The following is a 19,340-nucleotide window of genomic DNA, read 5'->3' as shown; positions in this document are numbered from 1 at the left end:
AATTAGAGAACAAAAAATAATCTTGAAAGAAATGACGAGCATGTCATCAACGATCCTGAAAACAGGAAAAAAGACCCCCTCAAATCCCACTATATCCTTGACCTCCCCGGCTACCCAAAAGTCAACAGAAGGACTATCAAAAACAGACAAGGCCATAGCAACACCAACATTACTAACAGTGCAGTCAACATTGACATTAATCCAAGAAACAATGATGGCCATGCAGGAAAAAATGTCTACAAATCACACCGAACTAAAAACAGATATCCACCTACTGGACCAGAAGATGAATGAGATTCAAGTCTCAATTTCCAACAACGAACAAAGGATCCAGAAGGCGGAGCAAAAAATAGAACAAAATGAGAAGAAACTGGACTTGGTAGATCAGACGTTGACAATGCAAAACAAGGAATTAGAAGATTCGTTAATACAATTAGAAATGGACAGGACGTCGTTCTACTTGCGTTTCCAAAATGTGGAAGAAGATAAAGAGGAGGATCTGGGAGAGAAGATGGCGGAACTAATCGCAGAAGTACTCCAACAAGATAAAGGTGAGATCATTAGAGAACTGGACGACGTCTATAGAGTTCAAACAAATTATGCGAGGAGGAATAGGCTCCCCAGAGAAGTCCACATTAGGTTCGCAAGGAAAAAAGTAAAAGACATCCTATACAGTATGGCAAGGGACGGACAAATAACATATAGAGGAAAAGAAGTGATAATATTAAAACAGATCCCAAGAAGAGTGAGGGAGGCGAGAAAAGATTACAGATTTTTGGCTGTGCAATTGAACAAAAGAAATATATTATTTAGATGGCTCTTGCCAGAGGGGATGTTAATCACCTGGCAGGGGAGAAAAATAAAAATAGATAGCTTGAGCACAGCACAAGACTTTCTTGATCAGTTAAGGGGTGCAGAAGAAGAACAAAGTAGCAAGGAGGAAATAGAGGCGACAAACTTAGAAGAGGAAGGAACCGCGGAGGAGAAGATCGAAGAAGGAGCTAAGGAAAAAAAAACAAGACCAGTAAGAGCCGTAAGACTAAACAAGAACTAAGACCGAGCAAGGAAAATAGGAATGAATGATTTGAAATTAATCTCAGTAAATGTCAACGGATTAAACGATAGTAAAAAGAGGAAATTAACACTTACAAAATTAGCAAAACAAAATTTGGATATAATCTGCTTACAGGAGGTCCACATAAAAAAGGATGAGGGTAAATGTCTGGAGTATAAAAAATATGGTAAACTATTTACATCATTAGCAGAAAAAAGAAAGAGAGGGGTAGCAATTTATGTTAAAAAAGGAATTGATGCAGAATTGAAATATAATGATACAAAGGGAAGAACCCTCATGGTTGAAGTTACGAGAGAAAACACTAAAATGTTACTAGTGGGCATTTATGCCCCAAATAAAAAACAAGGAGAATATTTTCAAAAGCTTCGTGAACAATTAGGGAAAATGGAATATAATGAAATTTGCATGATAGGCGATTTCAATGGAATCGTAGACCCAGACAACGATCACAAAAGCAATAAAATGAACAAAAATAAAAGGACGACTTTACCAAAAGCCTTTTTCGATTTGGTGGAGGAGATGAACTTAATTGATATATGGCGAACTTTACACCCGAAAGACAATACACATTCTATTCCAATCCGCAACAGTCATGGTCGAGAATAGATATGGTTTGGGTTACCAGGACGTTGGGGTTAGAAATAGAGACGGCAGAAATCAGCCCAAACATATGGGCAGATCACAACCCCCTGGAAATAAAATGGAGAAACACAAAGAGAAAGAAACAACTGAGATGGAGGCTCAATGCAAAACTACTATGTGACAAAGAATGTGTGGAAAAATTGAAAGGAGAATTAAAGACTTTCTTTATAGAAAATGAGAACCAAGGGACACCCCGTGAAATAATATGGGACACAATGAAGGCCTATCTAAGAGGGGTAATAATATCCTACTCTGCATATAAAAATAAATTAAAAAGGAAATCCCAGGAAGATCTTATTAAACATCTAGATGAAGCAGAAAAGAAACTCCAAAAAATACCTGGAGATACTGTAGCAAAAGAAAATTGGCTGGTGTGGAGACATAAATTAAACATCCTAGATCAAGAGGAGCTAGCTCAAAAAATAAAAAGAACAAAACAGTACCACTTTGAGAATGCCAACAAATCGGGCAGGTGGCTGGCCTATAAATTAAAAAAGGAAAATGAAAAAGGGACAATTCAGATACTAGAAGATGCTGAGGGAAATCTCTTAAATAAAGAAGAAGACAAATTGGAAAGGGCGAGAGAGTATTATGAATCCCTATACAAAGAAGAGGAGGCCTCGGAAGGAAAAATAGACCAATATCTGGCAAATGCGGAGCTCCCACAAATAACAGAGGAAGAAAAGGAGATGCTAAACGCTAAGATAACAATTGAAGAATTTAAAAAGGCCCTCTCCAAACTCAAAAACAACAAATCGCCAGGCCCAGACGGATTCCCAGGAGAAATATACAAAAAATTTGAAGAAATCCTACAACCTAAATTAATGGAAATTTTCAATGAGGTTTTGATGGGCTCAAAAATTCCTGACTTGTGGAGGGAAGCACATGTTACACTCCTGCCGAAAGAAGGTGCCGACCCCAAAAAAATCCAAAATTACAGACCGATTTCGCTTCTAAACACTGATTACAAACTATTCATGTGTATAATGGCAGAAAGAACCAAAAAAATATTAAACAATTGGATTCATAAAGATCAAAATGGATTTCTCCCGGGGCGACAAATTAGGGATAATTTGAGAATCGTATTAGATACTCTAGAATATTACGAAGAACACCCAGAAAAGCAGTTGGCCTTAGTTTTCTTGGATGCCCAAAAGGCATTCGACAATTTAAATTGGAACTTTATGACCAAGCAAATCAAAATAATGGGATTCGGGGAAAACTTCGAAAAGATGATAAAGACTATCTACGACAATCAGAGGGCAAGCATTCTAGTTAATGGAGATAGGACAAGAACATTCCAAATCAAGAAGGGAGTAAGGCAGGGCTGCCCCCTGTCACCACTATTATTCATTCTGGCTCTAGAAGTTCTGCTACGTAAGATTAGAAATAACAAAGAAATTAAAGGCCTAAAAATTAGAAAAGAGATCTATAAAACGCAAGCCTTTGCGGATGATGTGGCACTAATACTAGAAGACCCATTAACATCTGGACAAAAAGTATTAGAGGAATTGGGTAAATATGGCGAGGTGGCTGGCTTTAAATTGAACAAATCTAAAACCAAAATACTAACTAAGAATGTAACTGAGGCGCAGAAGAAAGAGATAGAAGGAACTTTGGGCCTACAGGTTGTCCCAAAAATAAAATACTTAGGAATTTGGCTAACCAAAAGGTGTTCATCTCTAAGAGAAGATAATTATACTCCATTAATTAATAAATTAAAACAAGATTTGGATAGATGGAAAAAGATTAAATTGTCACTTATAGGCAAAATTGCGGCAATCAAGATGAACATCCTCCCCAAGATCTTATTTTTATACCAAAACTTACCAGTGATTTTAGAGAAAATTTTTTTCCTAGAATTAAATAAGATCACTAGGGATTTCGTTTGGGAGGGAAAAAAATCGAGGATTTCACTCAAAATCTTACAGGAAAAAAGGAACATGAGAGGATTTGGACTCCCGAATTGGGAAATGTATTATATAGAGCAGCAAAGCTGATATGGATAAAGGAATGGATCACTTTGGAGAATAAGAGAATCCTAATGTTAGAAGGCCATGATTTACAGAGAGGGTGGCATGCATATTTATGGGACAAAGACAAGAAAAAGAAAACCTACTTCCACAGACATAAAATCAGGGACTCCCTAATACAAACGTGGGTGGGGATTAGACAGAGATATTATACAAAAGTCCCAAATTGGCTCTCTACGGTAGAGGCATTGATTTATCCCAACAGGTGGGGAATGGAGAAACTGTGCAGATACAAAGACATCGTCGACGGAGGGAGAAACCTTAAATCAAATGATGCCCTGAGAGACCAAGGCATAATCTTAGATTGGTGGACTTACATGCAAATAAAATCAAGATACCAGAAAGATAAGGATGAATTTGGCTTAGAATTAGGATACAACGGATTAGACAAAGTTTTGATGGGACCAGGAAAAAAAGCGTTGGCCAAGCTGTATAATTACTTATTAGATGAGGATAGAGATGAGGATATAATCAGAAACCAATTGAGAGCGTGGGAGAGAAATATCGGGCATAGTTTGAACTTTAACTAATGGGAAGAGGCGTGGAATAAAAATTATAAATTAACTAGAGCAGCCACGTACAAGGAAAATCATTATAAAATGCTTCATAGGTGGCATTTAGCACCTGCAAGATTAGTACAGATGTTCCCCAATGTACACCCAAATTGTTGGAAATGCGGTCATGGTCAGGGCACCTTCTTTCATATGTGGTGGACATGCCCCGAAGCAAAAAGATACTGGAGCAAAATTCGGAGATGGTTGAAAGACATACTCAAAGAAGAAATTGATTTGAATCCAGAAATATTTCTCCTGGGAATGGTAAAGAAAGGGCATGGAAAGGAAAAGGTCCACCTCCTAATACACATAACTACAGCTGCCAGACTGGCATACGCTCAATACTGGAAAAAGAAAGACCTACCACCAGACGACCTTATAATTAGCAAAATATTAGAGTGTGCAGAGATAAGTAAATTAACCCACGAGATAAGTGATGATGAAAATTCAGATTATGATACGGTGTGGGGAAGATGGTACGAATGTATAAATGATAGAATCAAGGAAGGAGTTAAAGGTGCAGAAATTAATTAGAAATGTATAGTATAAATGACACCAGATATTTTTTCATGTATATATGTACAAACACCGCGAATCCGATGTCAAACAAAATTGTTATTATATTTTATCTGTCTTAAAAAAAATCAATAAAGTGTATAAAAAAAAAAAAGATCAGTTGTGCAAGAGAGCATTCCAAAGCCTCGGGAAAATTATCCACTAAATTGAAAATAGTGATGAAAGCTGCACTTTTTAGAATCTCATCAATATAACATAGAGGCAGTGGGAAGATTTCATTACTTTAAAGATTTCATCATTATGTTTAATTTATTTTTAAATTGTTTTTAAATTTTGTATTTGATGTTTTTTACTTCTGGCTGTTCACCGCCCTGAGTCCTTCGGGAGAAGGGCAGTATATAAATTCAAATATTAAATTAAATTAAATTAAATTAAATTACTGTTAGAAGAGGAAAGCATCCATTTTTGTCAAATGTAGTAAATATACATATACATCTATAGATTTAATGATAATGCAATGGCTCATGGGTTAAAATGCTGAGCTTGTCAGCTGGAAAGCTAGTAGCCTAATTTGAGACCTGAGATACGAGTGTCATGTAATGGGTTGAGCTCCTGTTACCTGTCCCAACTCCTGCTCATCTAGCAGTTTGAGAGCATGCAAATGCGAATAGATAAATTGGTACCACTTTGACGGGAAGGGTACTGCATTCTGTATTTTCATGCTGGCGACATGATGACAGAAATGTCTCTCAGACAAAGCAGGCTTCCTCAGCTGAGAATCGGAGTTGACCGTTGAGCCCCCTTGAGTTGGTCACAACTGGACAGAGGAAACCTTTAAACCTTTATAGGTTTAATCTTTTCAAAGCAATAGAATAATTTATAGATTTAATTGATGTACAAGGCTCTCTATGATATTGTAGATTATGTATAGATTTGTGTCAGTAATAAGGACTATGACACATTGTATCTTGTGCATGAAGGCAGATACTAGTAAAACAAAGATAAAATCTCTGTGTAAAAATATCAGTCAGTTTAGAAATTAACAAGCCTTCTGAAGAATTGATTTATATTGTCTGATCTGAAGCATACTCCTTTGAGATAATTTCCTGCCAAATTTAAGGAAAAAAAATTAAATATAATTTTGTTTTGTGTTGCTTTTCAATAAATATGGAATGCTGAGGGCACATATAGCACAGTCTCTCAAGATGGGCATTGAATGAATGGGAGATCCAAATAGATAAGACAATCAAAGCTTCAAGACATCTATGCCTGCCTGCCTTCCTACTGGAGGAAGGAAGGCAGGATTGAAGATGCCTGTATGAAAAGCAGAACCAATGACTATGGCAGAATGAAGAGCCACTGAACTGACCAGAAAAGGAGAGGCCTGATTACTCTAGAGACAGTTGCTTCTTATAAGGAGAACACAAGATGGCAATATCCAGTGGGTTTAGAGCTCTGGGAAATAAAGAAATAACGATTGTGCTCAAACCATAATCAGCACCTTTGAAAGGATACTAAGTTTGCATATATCTTTTTCTAATCACTTTCAGAAATTGCTTGTTAATTGTTTTTCAGCTATTAGGAACTTTTGGATTGACAATTTTGTAGAACTGGATGAGTTTCCTTCAATTCTTAGTGAAAATTAGCTTTAACTACAAGTTTAAGAACTTAATTTTTTTAAATAAACAGCAAAAGGGTGATTAAAACTTTGATTTTAGAAAGTTACAAATAAATTAAGGGTCCAGATAAATTTGAAAAATATTTTGGAATTGATTATACAGAATCCTTTTTGTGGAAAAATGTTTTTATTTTGAATTAAAAAAACATAAGAGAGGATTTTTAAAAATAGACATTAAAGGGAACTAGAAGGAACTAAAGATTACAATTAAAGGAGAACAGATGTTACACTAGGCACACAAAAGAAACCATCTTATGTCTTAATAATTAAAAGGAACATACAATTCATAAACCAAGAGAATAATTTGATATTTTTTCTACATTGGATTTAGAAAAGAAGCTTGTTAAAGTTGTGAAGAATCTTGTGAGAAGAGACAAAGAAAAAATGAAAAGAAATAAAGTTCTATGATATTATTTGAATGGATTAAAGATTAAGATTGTTAGAAGTAAAAGGAAGTAACACAAAATTGGTTTATTTGATGAAGATTAAAATAGATGTGTTATCATCTCATAATGGACTTTGCTGACACCAAATCTGAAATAATTATGCTTGTGGATGGAAGTGTTTATAAATAAGAGATGGGATATGGGAAGAAAAAGATCATTTGTTGTATTTTAAGGCTAAGTTACTAAATAGTTTATACTTATTGTGATGAAGGTGGAATCACTCCTTTATATATTTATTTTCTTTTCTTTCTTTTCTCTTTCTTTTCCTTTTTTCTGTTTATTCTATTAGTTTGTATTAGTGTTCATTGTTTTAATTATAATCTTTAATAAAGTTAAAAAACTCAAGGCATCCATGAACATCATCTTCCTTGTGAGGAACAAGGCAAAAATGAGCACAATTGATAAGTCAGGTAGGATTTATTCACATGAACTATTGCAGTAGAAGCTGCATTAGAATTATGTTCTATGGGAAGTGAGACCTTTTTTTATTATTATTTTAAATGATTCCCAGGGATAATGTAAAAAGGCAGCATCTTTTAGTGTATTATTGGTTTGACACCTTCTGGAAAATGTCCAAGCATTGATCATCTATATAAATAAAAATGTAAATGTCCATTTGTACATAACCGCACATCTCCGAAAGTTCTTCACCGATTGCTTTCAAATTTTGACACAATGTTGCATTCGACTACGGGTGTATTTTTATATACCTATATTATATACATGTCACACCTGTGACAGGTAAAAACATGAAAAACATTGGCAAACATTGAAAGACATTGGCAAACATTGAAAAACATTGAAAAACAGCGCCATCTGCTGGACGTAAAACCAACATGGCAGCCTCCCAGCCCTGATTATGCTCAACAGATTTCTCCTTATATTTAGACTCTCCATATTGCATCCAAGAAACTGCGCATTTGGAAGGCAGAGACACCCGAGGGCCATATCCTGCCACCAGGCTTGGCAGGTAGGCAGCCGGCTCCCCGCTGGGAAGCCCTCGCAGCCGGCACTTCTAGGGATGGGCGGGGTCTGCCAGAGCCTGGCTCTGACCTCCCCCTCCCCTGGCCGCCCCGTGGACTAGCCACGTCCGCCGCTGCTGCCTATCCCCCTTGCCAGCTGCTCTTGGGGCTCCCTCCAAAGAACACCTGGCAACGAGGCTGCCTGGGTCCGCCGAGTGGGAACCCTCCATCCCTCGCCTGGCCCAAATTGTGCCTGGCCCAGTGCTACCATGGGCCCCAAGGTCAGAAAGACCAACCACTAACCGGCGCTATGCGAATCCAGTCGGTGAGTGGGAGATGGAGGCAACTGGAGCCTTGGGGTCACCTTTGACCAGCACCGCCTTTGATTCCCAGGTGGGCGCTCTGGCAGTTCATGGAGCCTAGACTAAAATTTCGGCCTCTGGCAGAAAAGGGGCTCCGGGGAGGCTTTGGGGGGTGGAAACGGCCAGGAGGAAGGATGGCTGGCCCTCCTCCGTTTCACCTGGAAGAGCGGAGGATTTAAAAATTCCCCTGCCCTTGGCAGGTGGGAGAGGAGAACTGCACAGCAGGGGTCCAGTGGGGTGTGCATGGCTCCTGGCTTTGCCACTTTCTTCCTTTGGGTGGGAAGCCCCAAACCAGCCTCGAACCCCCACCGCACCCCCTCCCACCCTCCCTTCCCTTCCCTTCCCTGCTATGCGTCTCCCCGTTGAGCCTCCAGAGAACATCTGTGTAGGGAGGACGGAGGGGGGCCCTGAGTTTCTGCTGTGGTGCGGAGAGCTGCGAAGGCCTGGCCTGAAAAGGGCGATGGTGGGGGATGCAGAAGACGCCAGGCCAGAGACAGAGATAAACAGAGAGAGTGGGAGAGAGAGACATAGAGAAATACAGAGAGACTGGGGGAGGGAGAGAGACACATACAGAGATACAGAGAGAGAGGGTGGGAGAGAGAGAGACAGAGAGAGATACAGAGAGAGGGGGAGAGAGAGAGACAGAGATACAGAGAGAGGGGGAGAGAGACACAGAGAGATACAGAGTGGGGAGAGAGACATAGAGAGATACAGAGTGGGGAGAGAGACATAGAGAGATACAGAGGGGGGAGAGAGAGACAGATACAGAGGGGGGAAAGAGACACACAGAGAGATACAGAGAGGGGAGAGAGAGACATAGAGAGATACAGATGCGGGAGAGAGAGAGACATAGAGAGATACAAAGAGAGAGGGGGAGACAGAGAGGGGGGATTTTGTGGTTCCCATTGTTTTTTAGCAACCGGTTCTCTGCCCTAATCACCAGCTGGCTAGGTGTGGTTTGGAGGCTGTCATGTGACTGATGAAAGTGAGTGATGTCGAGTGTTTGTGGAGAGTTTGGAACTTCAGCCTCACTCTTTTAGCCCAGCGGAAACACCAGACTGGGCCACAGCAACACGTAGCCGGGTACAGCTAGTAATTAATAAATCAATACTTTGGATATTAATGAGTTGGAAGAATGAATACATCAGGGACCAATCAATCAAATCTGAATTCACCTGAGTAAACCCACACACAATCCAATTGGCCCAAATACTATAGCTGAGCTTGAAAAGCATTTTTGTAAATCAAAAAAGGAAGCCAATCTCTCTTGTTCTGTTTACTCCTATTTTGATGACTTAGGGCATATATAATTTCTTTATTCCCAGTGGTTCCTAACTTGTATCAATGGTTTTAAAACAGTAGCAATTGCTACTCTGTCTCATTCTCCCATTATTTTTCATATGCAGCATTAAACTGGAGCTTTGTTGCATATTCAGGTTTTAGTAAAATTGAATAGATATAGACCTCATTCTACTGAGATTATACAGTTGTGAGGAATGCTGGCTCCAGACAGTTTTATATTTAGTTGGGCATTGATATCATTTTAAAATGTTCACTACCCTACCCATTAGCACACTTAATGGAAGAGTAAATGAATGGAAGCATTATTGAAAAAAGAACATGGAACGATAATTATGACAGAAACTATTCTGCCTTGTGGTTTTAACGCACACATGTACAATATGTTTTCAATGTTGTACTCCTTATATTTTAATATTGACATTTGTTACTTTAAATGTTTAATTTTATTTACCAAATATTAATAGACTAAGCAATATCCAAGGAATTAAGATAGTTACAATCAATTGATAATTGTTAGCTGGTCTGAGAATACAAATGAGATAATAGACAGATCTGCACCTTTTAAAACCAGGTGTGAGTCTTGGAGGTTCTTTGGTTGGGCTGTTTAGTGTTAGCTTGTTTGGCAGTTCTTTGATTTGGGTATTGTTTGCTTCTGATTGTTGGTCTGATATTAATCTTGGGTGTTAATCTATGCTCATCTGGGTATTGATTCTGGTAGGGAGGTGTTTTGGTCTTTTTGGGTTATTGATTGTCTTTTTGCATGGAATCTAGAAGAGGGAGTCAAGCTATTCTCCAAAGCACCTGAGGGTAGGACAAGAAGCAATGGGTGGAAACTAATCAAGGAGAGAAGCAACTTAGAACTAAGGAGAAATTTCCTGACAGTTAGAACAATTAATCAGTGGAACAACTTGCCTCCAAAAGTTGTGAAGGCTCCAACACTGGAAGTTTTTAAGAAGATGATGGATAACCATTTGTCTGAAGTGGTGTAGGGTTTCCTGCCTAAGCGGGGGTTGGACTAGAAGACATCCAAGGTCCCTTCCAACTCTGTTATTCTATTCTATTCTAGTTGTTGTTAATTTCTCTAGGCATTACATTGTAATTATATTTACTTTCCACAGAAATATTATTCTTTGGTTACTGCTGAGGTACGTGCAGCATTACAGTCAAAGGAAGCTAAAATGACCTGCATATGTTTCTCAAGGTTAACAATATTTGGTATGCTTGTGTATAATCATCATGACATATGTCAGATCTGATTACTTTGATGAAAATACTTGGCCTTTTGCTGCCTCAACTGGAAGTATCACCATATTCTGTAATGGCTAATGCAATATATAGAATTATCAATCATCCTTGAATTGGTTAGAATTTTATTTTTAGAAAATTATGGAACTTTTTAAAGGTGATGTATATCAACAAGTAATGAAAAACCATGATCTGGTTCCCTATATATAAGATTTCCCTATAGACTAGAATACCAATTTGCAAGATCTGAGTTCGGAGATTTTGAAGCTATTTGAACATCTCATAAACATTATGAAATAGTCAGAATGAATTTTTCTTCTCTATTGAAACTTTTATTCCATTATTTCATATGTAACAAAGTTCAGAGACTGTTACTTCCTCAGTCAATCAACTAGTTCTCTTTATTTTCCCAAGATTGTTGCCTTATTCCATAATTATTCATTTCTGCCTTACTAGGCCTTATCCATTATTTAGCAGCACGATGTTCTAGACTTCAGGAGAGTCTAATTTTCTGGAAGAATTGTCATTCTGACAGCATCATCTATCTACGGGCCAGTGAACTTGATCCAGGTCTTTACTTCAGTGAATGGACTAATGTGGACTTTACTTCTAGTGTGGTTGAATGTTTAATAATATCTAGTTCTGTCCAGTTTATTTCAGAATCTAAATATAATTCCAAAACTTTAAATCATGTGTGTTCAAGAGTACAAAAATTTCCATCTGAATTTGTCATTTCTTAATTTTCTCATGGAATGTCATTTTCAGAATCAGAAGAGGTAGTGTTGCTGACGTGTATTTCAAAACGATGTTTTAGAATATAGAAATATGTTTAGCACATTCCACTTGTAAAATATATCATATAGTAGTAATATTTAAAATAGGTCATAAACACAAAAGAAAATTAACAAAAATGTAGACATATGGATGCAGATAGATCAGCGAGGTACCACATCTATATACTGTACCTGCAAACAGACATATGCAAATGGTTGCTTTCCCCAAGAACACACATATACTCACAGACACATAATTTACATACACATATAGACACGCACACAACTTCATCTCTGCCTTATACTCCATATGCACAAAAGCGTTCAGATTTGGTGATGAAAGTGCTGTGTTCTCTGTAGCACTGATGGCAGCAGGACAATGGTTTACAACCCCTTGAGGAAAGAATGATTTACTAGGGCTTTTCTTTTCCATCTAAGATGTGATAACGCTTCATTCCCCAGCTGTAGCAGCGCTGTGGCTTCTTTTTCCTTTAACAAACAGAAAGAGTCTTGGGGCTCACCCTTCTTTCTACCCCCACCAAAGCATAGCACAATTGAAGGCGGTACCACAAGAATAGTGGGAAGATCCCCCTGGTCTTTCCTACTGCCTAGCCTTCTCCATTATGTATGTACAGATAGCAGTCAATTATAGTGATTGCTACTGCTGCTGCCCATTTCTCACTTCTTCTATTATGGCTTTGTTGACTCTGTCTACATCGTTCTGCTGAGGTGTGAAGCAAGTTCTCTCTGTAGAGGAAAATAAATGCAGCTGAACAAAGACTAAGAAGACAAATTTATTCTAGCATTGATTTTTCCAGTTTACTGAAGAGAAATTTATATTTAGTACCCAGTTTGTTTGCATGTTTACATGACCTAGAATGAAATTATTTATTGAAATACCCGCTTGGTAGAATTTTGCACTCTCCTTCGTATGCTTAAAGGAAGTGTACAGGAAATAACATTTTACATACAGTTGTGCATTATCTCATATAACTGAGAAAATGGTTCACAAAACTGCACAAGGTACTTGGCAAAATTGAATATTAGAAAATATGCCCATAAAATGTATACATAAGAGAAAATTGGCATTTAAATGCGTGAAGGTATCCTTTTAATAAAAAATATAAACGTTAAGTATTACTAAATTGACCACCAATTAGTCATATGCATTCATTCCTAATTTTAGGCTACAGTATAAGTCTGAGATCTGATTTTTTTAGACATTACCCAATGTTGCTTATACCTCATAATAGTAATGTTCCTTGAATGACCAATTTTTTTCCCTTTTTTATGAAGAATAATTTAACATCATATCCTGAAGTATTTTTGCTCTGTTTTAAGGGTTTTCTTCTTTTTTCTTAAATAGGATGTTTTTCAGGAGACGGTGGACACTTTTTGGCAGTTCATCAGAGGAAGAATTGGAAGCCAATGTTCATTTATCATCGTGCACAAAGTATTGAGAAAAGTTTGGATACCAATGATCAGAAGTATTATGGAAAAAATTTCCACTTGCCTTCCCACGTAAAAATAGGCAAGTTGCACCCTGCAATTATAGTTAAATCAGCATTCTCCAGACCAGCATTTGACCCAAGTCTCAATCTCCTAGCTATGACGGGGGAGCACCAGGAAGTGGAAAACCTGCCCATCCCAGCAGCTAATGTGATCACTATGGTAAGAACCTTTGCTCTTTCTAAATTTCTTAAATCATAGCTCAACTTAGGAATGCTTAGTCTCAACTTTCTGAAACAGGTACTCAGTAGATGCATAAGGAAAGTTCTGTAGGAAATCTCAGTCAATATTGTCTGAACATATATGAATAGTAGCAAGTTGAGAAAGCCCACTTTACCATGCTCTTGGTTTCCAAAATTCTAACGGAAACTTTCTGTGAGGAGTATGTTTGAGGAATTGAGACCTGAATTTTCTACCACCACCACCCCCAAGAATTGACAGCTAATTTATTCTGAAGTCCACTTAAAAATTTCTCCAAAGTTTATAGTGAACATGGTCAAAGATAGCATGAATGAAATCCAAATTCAACCCTTTTTATTATTATAGGTTTTGGTTGTTAAGGTAACTCCTTCCGAAAGAAAGAAAGAGAAAGAAAGAAAGAAAGAAAGAAAGAAAGAAAGAAAGAAAGAAAGAAAGAAAGAAAGAAAGAGGAGAAGCATGCATTAGGTCCCCAATATGTTTGTTGTTTTTTTAAAAAAAAAATGATTTGGCTCCATTTTGGTGGTGCATTCCTGGGGGTTCTCAACTGCCATATTAAATATCTCAATAAAATAATGTAGAGCCCTTATTAGTATAGTCCCAAATATTCCATGATGAATTACCAAATTTGTGCTTGAAGAGACCGTTTGTGAATATGAACTAAGGCTCTGCTTGTAGGCTACAGAAAAGATCATGTCTATCCCATCTTAGTTATCCTAAACAATATTCATTTTTATAAGCATTATAAGTATTTGCATTAATTATACAAATCTATATGTCTCAAGGGTAGTATGAAAGCTCCTTCCCATGGTTTGAATCTTTCCAAGTGAATTTTTTAAATATAATTTCTACCTGAAGCCCAAAGTCAGCCTATTTGTAGTAATTGTTCTCACATAGCCACTCTATTAAATCTCCATTAAATACCTAGTAGGAAAATTGAATTTCTCTTTTTTAATGCTTTTGCACAAAATAGTGACTGTGATTAAAATGAGTCCAACTGGGAACCATATGGGCAGTTTGGCTGGGCATAAGACTGTGAATTATGAATCCAGAGAGGATCATTTAGTAGTGTACAATCTTCTATCAGTATATATCTGTGGGCCACTGTTCTTTTTGCCTTGCTTCCCTTGGATGGAGAAAAACATCATTCCAAGCTTAATTATAGGAGGGCCAGTTGTTACCTGGCTAATGGTGCCTCTGAGAAGCCTTAAGAGAATTTTTATCAGTGGGGTTTCTCCTATATGCAGGAGAAGCTTTCACCCTTCAGGCACTTTTAACAAATTTGGTTTTGAGAGTGTGTTTTTTTTTCTCTGTATCGAAAATAAAGCTTTTATAGAAAGAATCCACGTTTAATTCCTGCAAACCGAGAGCTCTACTGTTCGCTTCTTTCTCATTCTTTCCAGTCTGGTATTTTTGGGAGAATGGAAATAACTGATTTTGCTTATCAACGTTTGTTTTTCAGGAACTGCTCCTGAAAGAGTTCTTTTCTCCAAGATCTTTTAGAGGATTGTATTGTTTTCCATCATTGTTACTGTAGGATAGGGCAAGAGTGCAGAATCTTTTGATGTTTCACACCCATTGTGGGCAAAGTGAGGTCATAGAGCAAGGTGGGTTGCAACATACTTATGAGTGGCTAGAATTTTGTCCCTTCTTCTGTTTGGTGGAGATATATATGAGGCATATTTTTAGGTCTTGCTTTTTCAGCCTCCCAAGGGAATGGGAAACTGAAATTCATTGTGGTTAGATAAGAGCCTGGGTTGAAAGCTTTTGATTGATCTCTGAGGTTGCATATCGCTCAACTCTATCCACATAATTGATTATCCTGTATTTCATAGAAGGATTTCTTCAAACATAGATATTTGTATGTGCTTGTATGTATTTGTGTAATGGAGTTTGTGTGTAATATATATAATATGTGATATATACAGTATGTGCGTATGTGTGTATGTATATAAAGAGAGAGAGTGATGATAGATAAATAGATGATAGATAGATAGACAGACAGACAGACAGACAGACATAGACAGACAGACATGATAGACTAGACTAGACTAGACTAGACTAGACTAGACTAGACTAGACCAGACTAGATTAGATTACCCTGTTTCCCTGAAAATAAGACATCCCCTGATAATAAGCCCAATCAGACTTTTGAGTGCATGCGCTAAAATAAGCCTCCCCCTGAAAATCAGCCATCTCTGAAAATATTTAAATGCAGATCTGGAAATCAGGTAAGATGGCAAGAGGAGCCCCATCTTGCTCCACGCACCCCAAAATAATAAGACCTTCCCCAAAATAAGGCCAAGCACTTATTTTGGGGTTCAAAAAAAATAAGACAGGGTCTTATTTTCAGGGAAACACAGTAGATTAGATTAATGTTGGGGGGGAAAGAATTCCCTTCTCATCCTTATGTGTGGTATGCATCTTCCTCAATCTTGAGTCCTCTACTATAGGCCTAAGAGTTTGAGCATTCTGCACAGGATCTGCGCAGAAGAGAGAGCTCTGATGTAATTCCTGGGATCTATTGGAGCCATTCTCCCACTTTAAGAGTCACAGCTCCCATCACCACTGGAACCACTTTGGCCTTTACTTTGTATATCATCCCCGGTTCCTCCTGCAGGCCTGGAACTTCTCCAATTTCTCATACTGCTTCCTGATGTTCCTGTCACTTGGTACTGCTACATCTATCACCACTGCTATCTTCTGGTCTTTGTCTACTATCTCGATGTCTGGTTGATTAGTTAATACCTGCCTGTCTGTCGGGATTTGGAAATCCCACAGGATCTTAGCCCTCTTATTTTCCATAACTTTTTGTGGGATCTCGCATCTTCAGATAGCTCAATTTAAGGCTCAAGCAGACTTTTCTGGCACTGCATATGAGGGAATGTATGCATCTGTCATTTGGGGATGGTTGCTTAGGCGTTCTTTTTATATGACAGCAAAATTTAACACTCTGACTAAGGGACCCTCAAACAGCAAAGTACAGAACATCAACCAATCAGCTTACAGAGCACATACCTCTGCAGTTGGAATTTGGGAGGCGTTTGAGTCAACCCGACTGCAGCCCTGTGCAACCTCTGCTTACCCATCAACCCAGTGGTGGGTTTCTACCAGTTTGCCCTGGTTCGGGTGAACAGGTAGTGGCGGCAGTGGGAGGCTCCGCCCACCTGCTGGACGTCATCACAGATGCTTTGCACATGTGCAGAAGATTCTGCGAATGCGCAGAAGCACTGTGCGCGAGCAAAGCAAGTGCGCATGCACGCTCACAGTTCCGAACCGTAACAAAGGTAAGTGGAACCCACTACTGCATCAACCCCTTCACAGCGTAGGTATGTGACGACAGCTGTGGGCAGTTGCAGACACCTCTAAATTAGCCTTTCCCTGAAAAGTTTGCTATGAGAATAAAATGAGAGGTTTGGTGGGAGGGATAAAATACACATTGTTCTGAACTCTTTGGGAAAAGGATGGGATGATAAAAGAGCAACCAGAACAATCGTAATATATCCTCAATGGGACTTTGTGCTTTGGACCCAAAAGATTTTAATTCACAGTCTACAGCAAAATCAGTTGTTTTTGCCTACTCAGACCTAAGAGTGGGGATTCCAAGCCTGATTAGAACCCAGGGCATGCTAGTGACTATCAAACTGAAGTTGCAGGAGAAAGGTCTCAACTGAAGTGAAAGCCTTCGTTTTTATCTTGAGAGTTATTCTTACATGGTCAACCCAATAAAACAATTGGAAAGGATGATGGTTGCTATATAATTAGATTTCTTGAATTTCTTGTGACAGATTAGGGTTGCCTAGAAAATATTCAAAATGAAAAAGGTCTTCTGCAGTCACAACATAAGTTTAAGACTGAAAATCAGTCTTGTCAGATGTTACATCTTTTCTATCCTGTTTTACGGAGAAAGAAAACCACTTGAAGAATCTAGAAGTATTTGAAATATGGATTTACAGACAACTGTTACGTATAAACTGGGTTAACAAAATCACAAATGAGGAGGTGATAAGCCGTCTAGGAAAGGAAAGGGAAATCATCAAAGCCATTAAAAAGCGAAAGAATATTTTGGACATGTGATGCAACACCCAGAAAAATACAGCATCCTTCATTAATCCTCCAGGGAAAGACTGAAGGCAAATGAGGTCCAGGCAGAAGAAGAACATCATGGCTTCAAAACCTAAGGGACTGATTTGGACACTTTTTCATGCAGCTGTTGACAAAAATAGGATTGCCAAGATGATCGCCAACGTCCTATGACGGATATGGCACAAGAAGAAGAGGAAAATATTGTTTTTCTCCCTCACCTAACCTTTTTTTAGAGAACAAGACCCTGAATTCAATTTAGGTTTTGATTTTTGAAAAGGAGAAGTGGAGATGGAGGGCAATTGCTGCTATTAAGAGTGAAATTTTTGGCTTTGAAAATAAAGCTTACAAGAAGCAGTTATTCGGTATACTACACTTTCAAAGGCTGAGAGTTCAATGGGTGTACTTAAGAAAATGAAATTGATTTGTGACTCTAGCAATAAAGGTTTTGTGCAAATGAACAGTCTCAGGATTTAGCCTGAGGGGGTTTATTTAGACACAGAACCTCTTCAGAAGAATTTTATGGACCCTTGAAAGGTTTCTAATTCAATAACACTTTTATCTAGTATGGATTATTTATTTATTTTCCTACTAAATAGCACCGGTAATGCAATTTCAGATTCTTGAAGCACAATTTGATAATAATATTGAAATAACACATAATATTGTAGGCCTGTTTATATTGTGATTTTTAGATGTTACATTAATTTTAACATAAAATACAATGTGTTTTTTTCTAATTTCCTGTATGAGTCAGTGTTTTCAAAAATAAATAAACCTAAGCATATATATTATATATATTCTGGTCACACTATCCCTTCTTGATGTAATAATTTTATGCGACCACAGAAAATGAATAAGAAGTAGTAAAAGCAAAAAATAAAAAGCAAGAATTAAGCCCGTTTTAGCTTCTGTCAATGGTCTTTATTCCTTGAAACAGATCACATACAAACTAACTATCAATATTTGTAGAATTTAAAACTTTTTTTTAAGACTTTCTTTGTGCATGTATGAGTAGGCTTATACTTAAGCCATGTATCAAAACAGACACACTTCTAAGAAAATACCAGTCAGCATTCTTAGAAATGTGAATTTCCCCCCATTTTTAATAAACATTCTGTTAGATACACAAATTCATCTATTTGTTCTGCTTATTTCCTATTTGAATAAATGCGTAAACATTTACTTCATTTTCCTATCAAACAAAATTGACTTGGGTTTTAATATATTAATTTTTAATGGATAGATTATTATATAATCTAAAATTGCAAATTATTATTGCAAATTAGGTTCAAAGCAGGGGTGAAATGCTCCTGGTAGCAATGGCAGCAGGTGGTTTGGAGAACTGGTAGCAAAAATCCCTGTGCCCCCCCATGCCCAGCTGAGCCGTGCGATCATCACCTACTTGAAACAAGAGGCTGGTTTTTTTACTTTTAAAAGCATTTTTTCTACAACCTCTTCGGCCGAAAAAATGCTTTTAAAAGTAAAAAAAAAGCATCAGATGATCGCATGGCTCAGCTGGGATCTTCAGAGGTTTTTAAAAGCATTTTTTTCTGCAACCTCTTTGGCCAAAGAAGTTGTAGAAAAAAAATGCCTTTAAAAGCCTTTGGCGATCCCAGCTGAGTTGCCGGATCGTCTGAGGCTTCTAAAAGCATTTTTTTCTGCAACCTCTTAAGGCTGTAGAAAAAATGCTTTTAAAAGTTAAAAAAAAAAAAAAAAGTTGGCCATGCTCACCCAGTCACATTAACCCCACCACCAAGCCACGCCCACAAAATAAGCCACACCCACAGAACCAGTAGTAACAAATTTTACATTTCACCACCGGTTCAAAGCCAACAACAAAGCACCATCAATGTACAACAGTACACTTAAATTAATATTTATGGTTTCTGCATTCCCTTTCTAGCTTTTTTGACAAGAATAGATAGGGGAACAATAATGGTATTGTTACGTTCCTCACAC

The 19,340-nt window shown here is 37.8% G+C and overlaps 1 protein-coding gene across 1 annotated transcript in view; it reads left to right on the top strand.

Moving 5' to 3' along the window:
* The window catches only part of PTPRR (protein tyrosine phosphatase receptor type R), a 99,066-nt gene that overhangs the window by 8,514 nt on the left and 71,212 nt on the right, over nt 1-19,340 (top strand). Inside the window, exon 2 of the mRNA XM_070946734.1 lies at nt 12,955-13,259. Coding sequence (XP_070802835.1) covers nt 12,955-13,259 — 305 coding nt within the window. The remainder of the gene's footprint in view (nt 1-12,954; nt 13,260-19,340) is intronic.

The sequence above is a fragment of the Pituophis catenifer genome, unplaced genomic scaffold, assembly GCF_029215685.1.
Source record: "Pituophis catenifer annectens isolate HBS135680 unplaced genomic scaffold, rPitCat1.0.hap2 SCAF_7, whole genome shotgun sequence".
Classification (NCBI taxonomy): domain Eukaryota; kingdom Metazoa; phylum Chordata; class Lepidosauria; order Squamata; family Colubridae; genus Pituophis; species Pituophis catenifer.
This window is presented reverse-complemented; position numbering and strand designations above follow the sequence as displayed.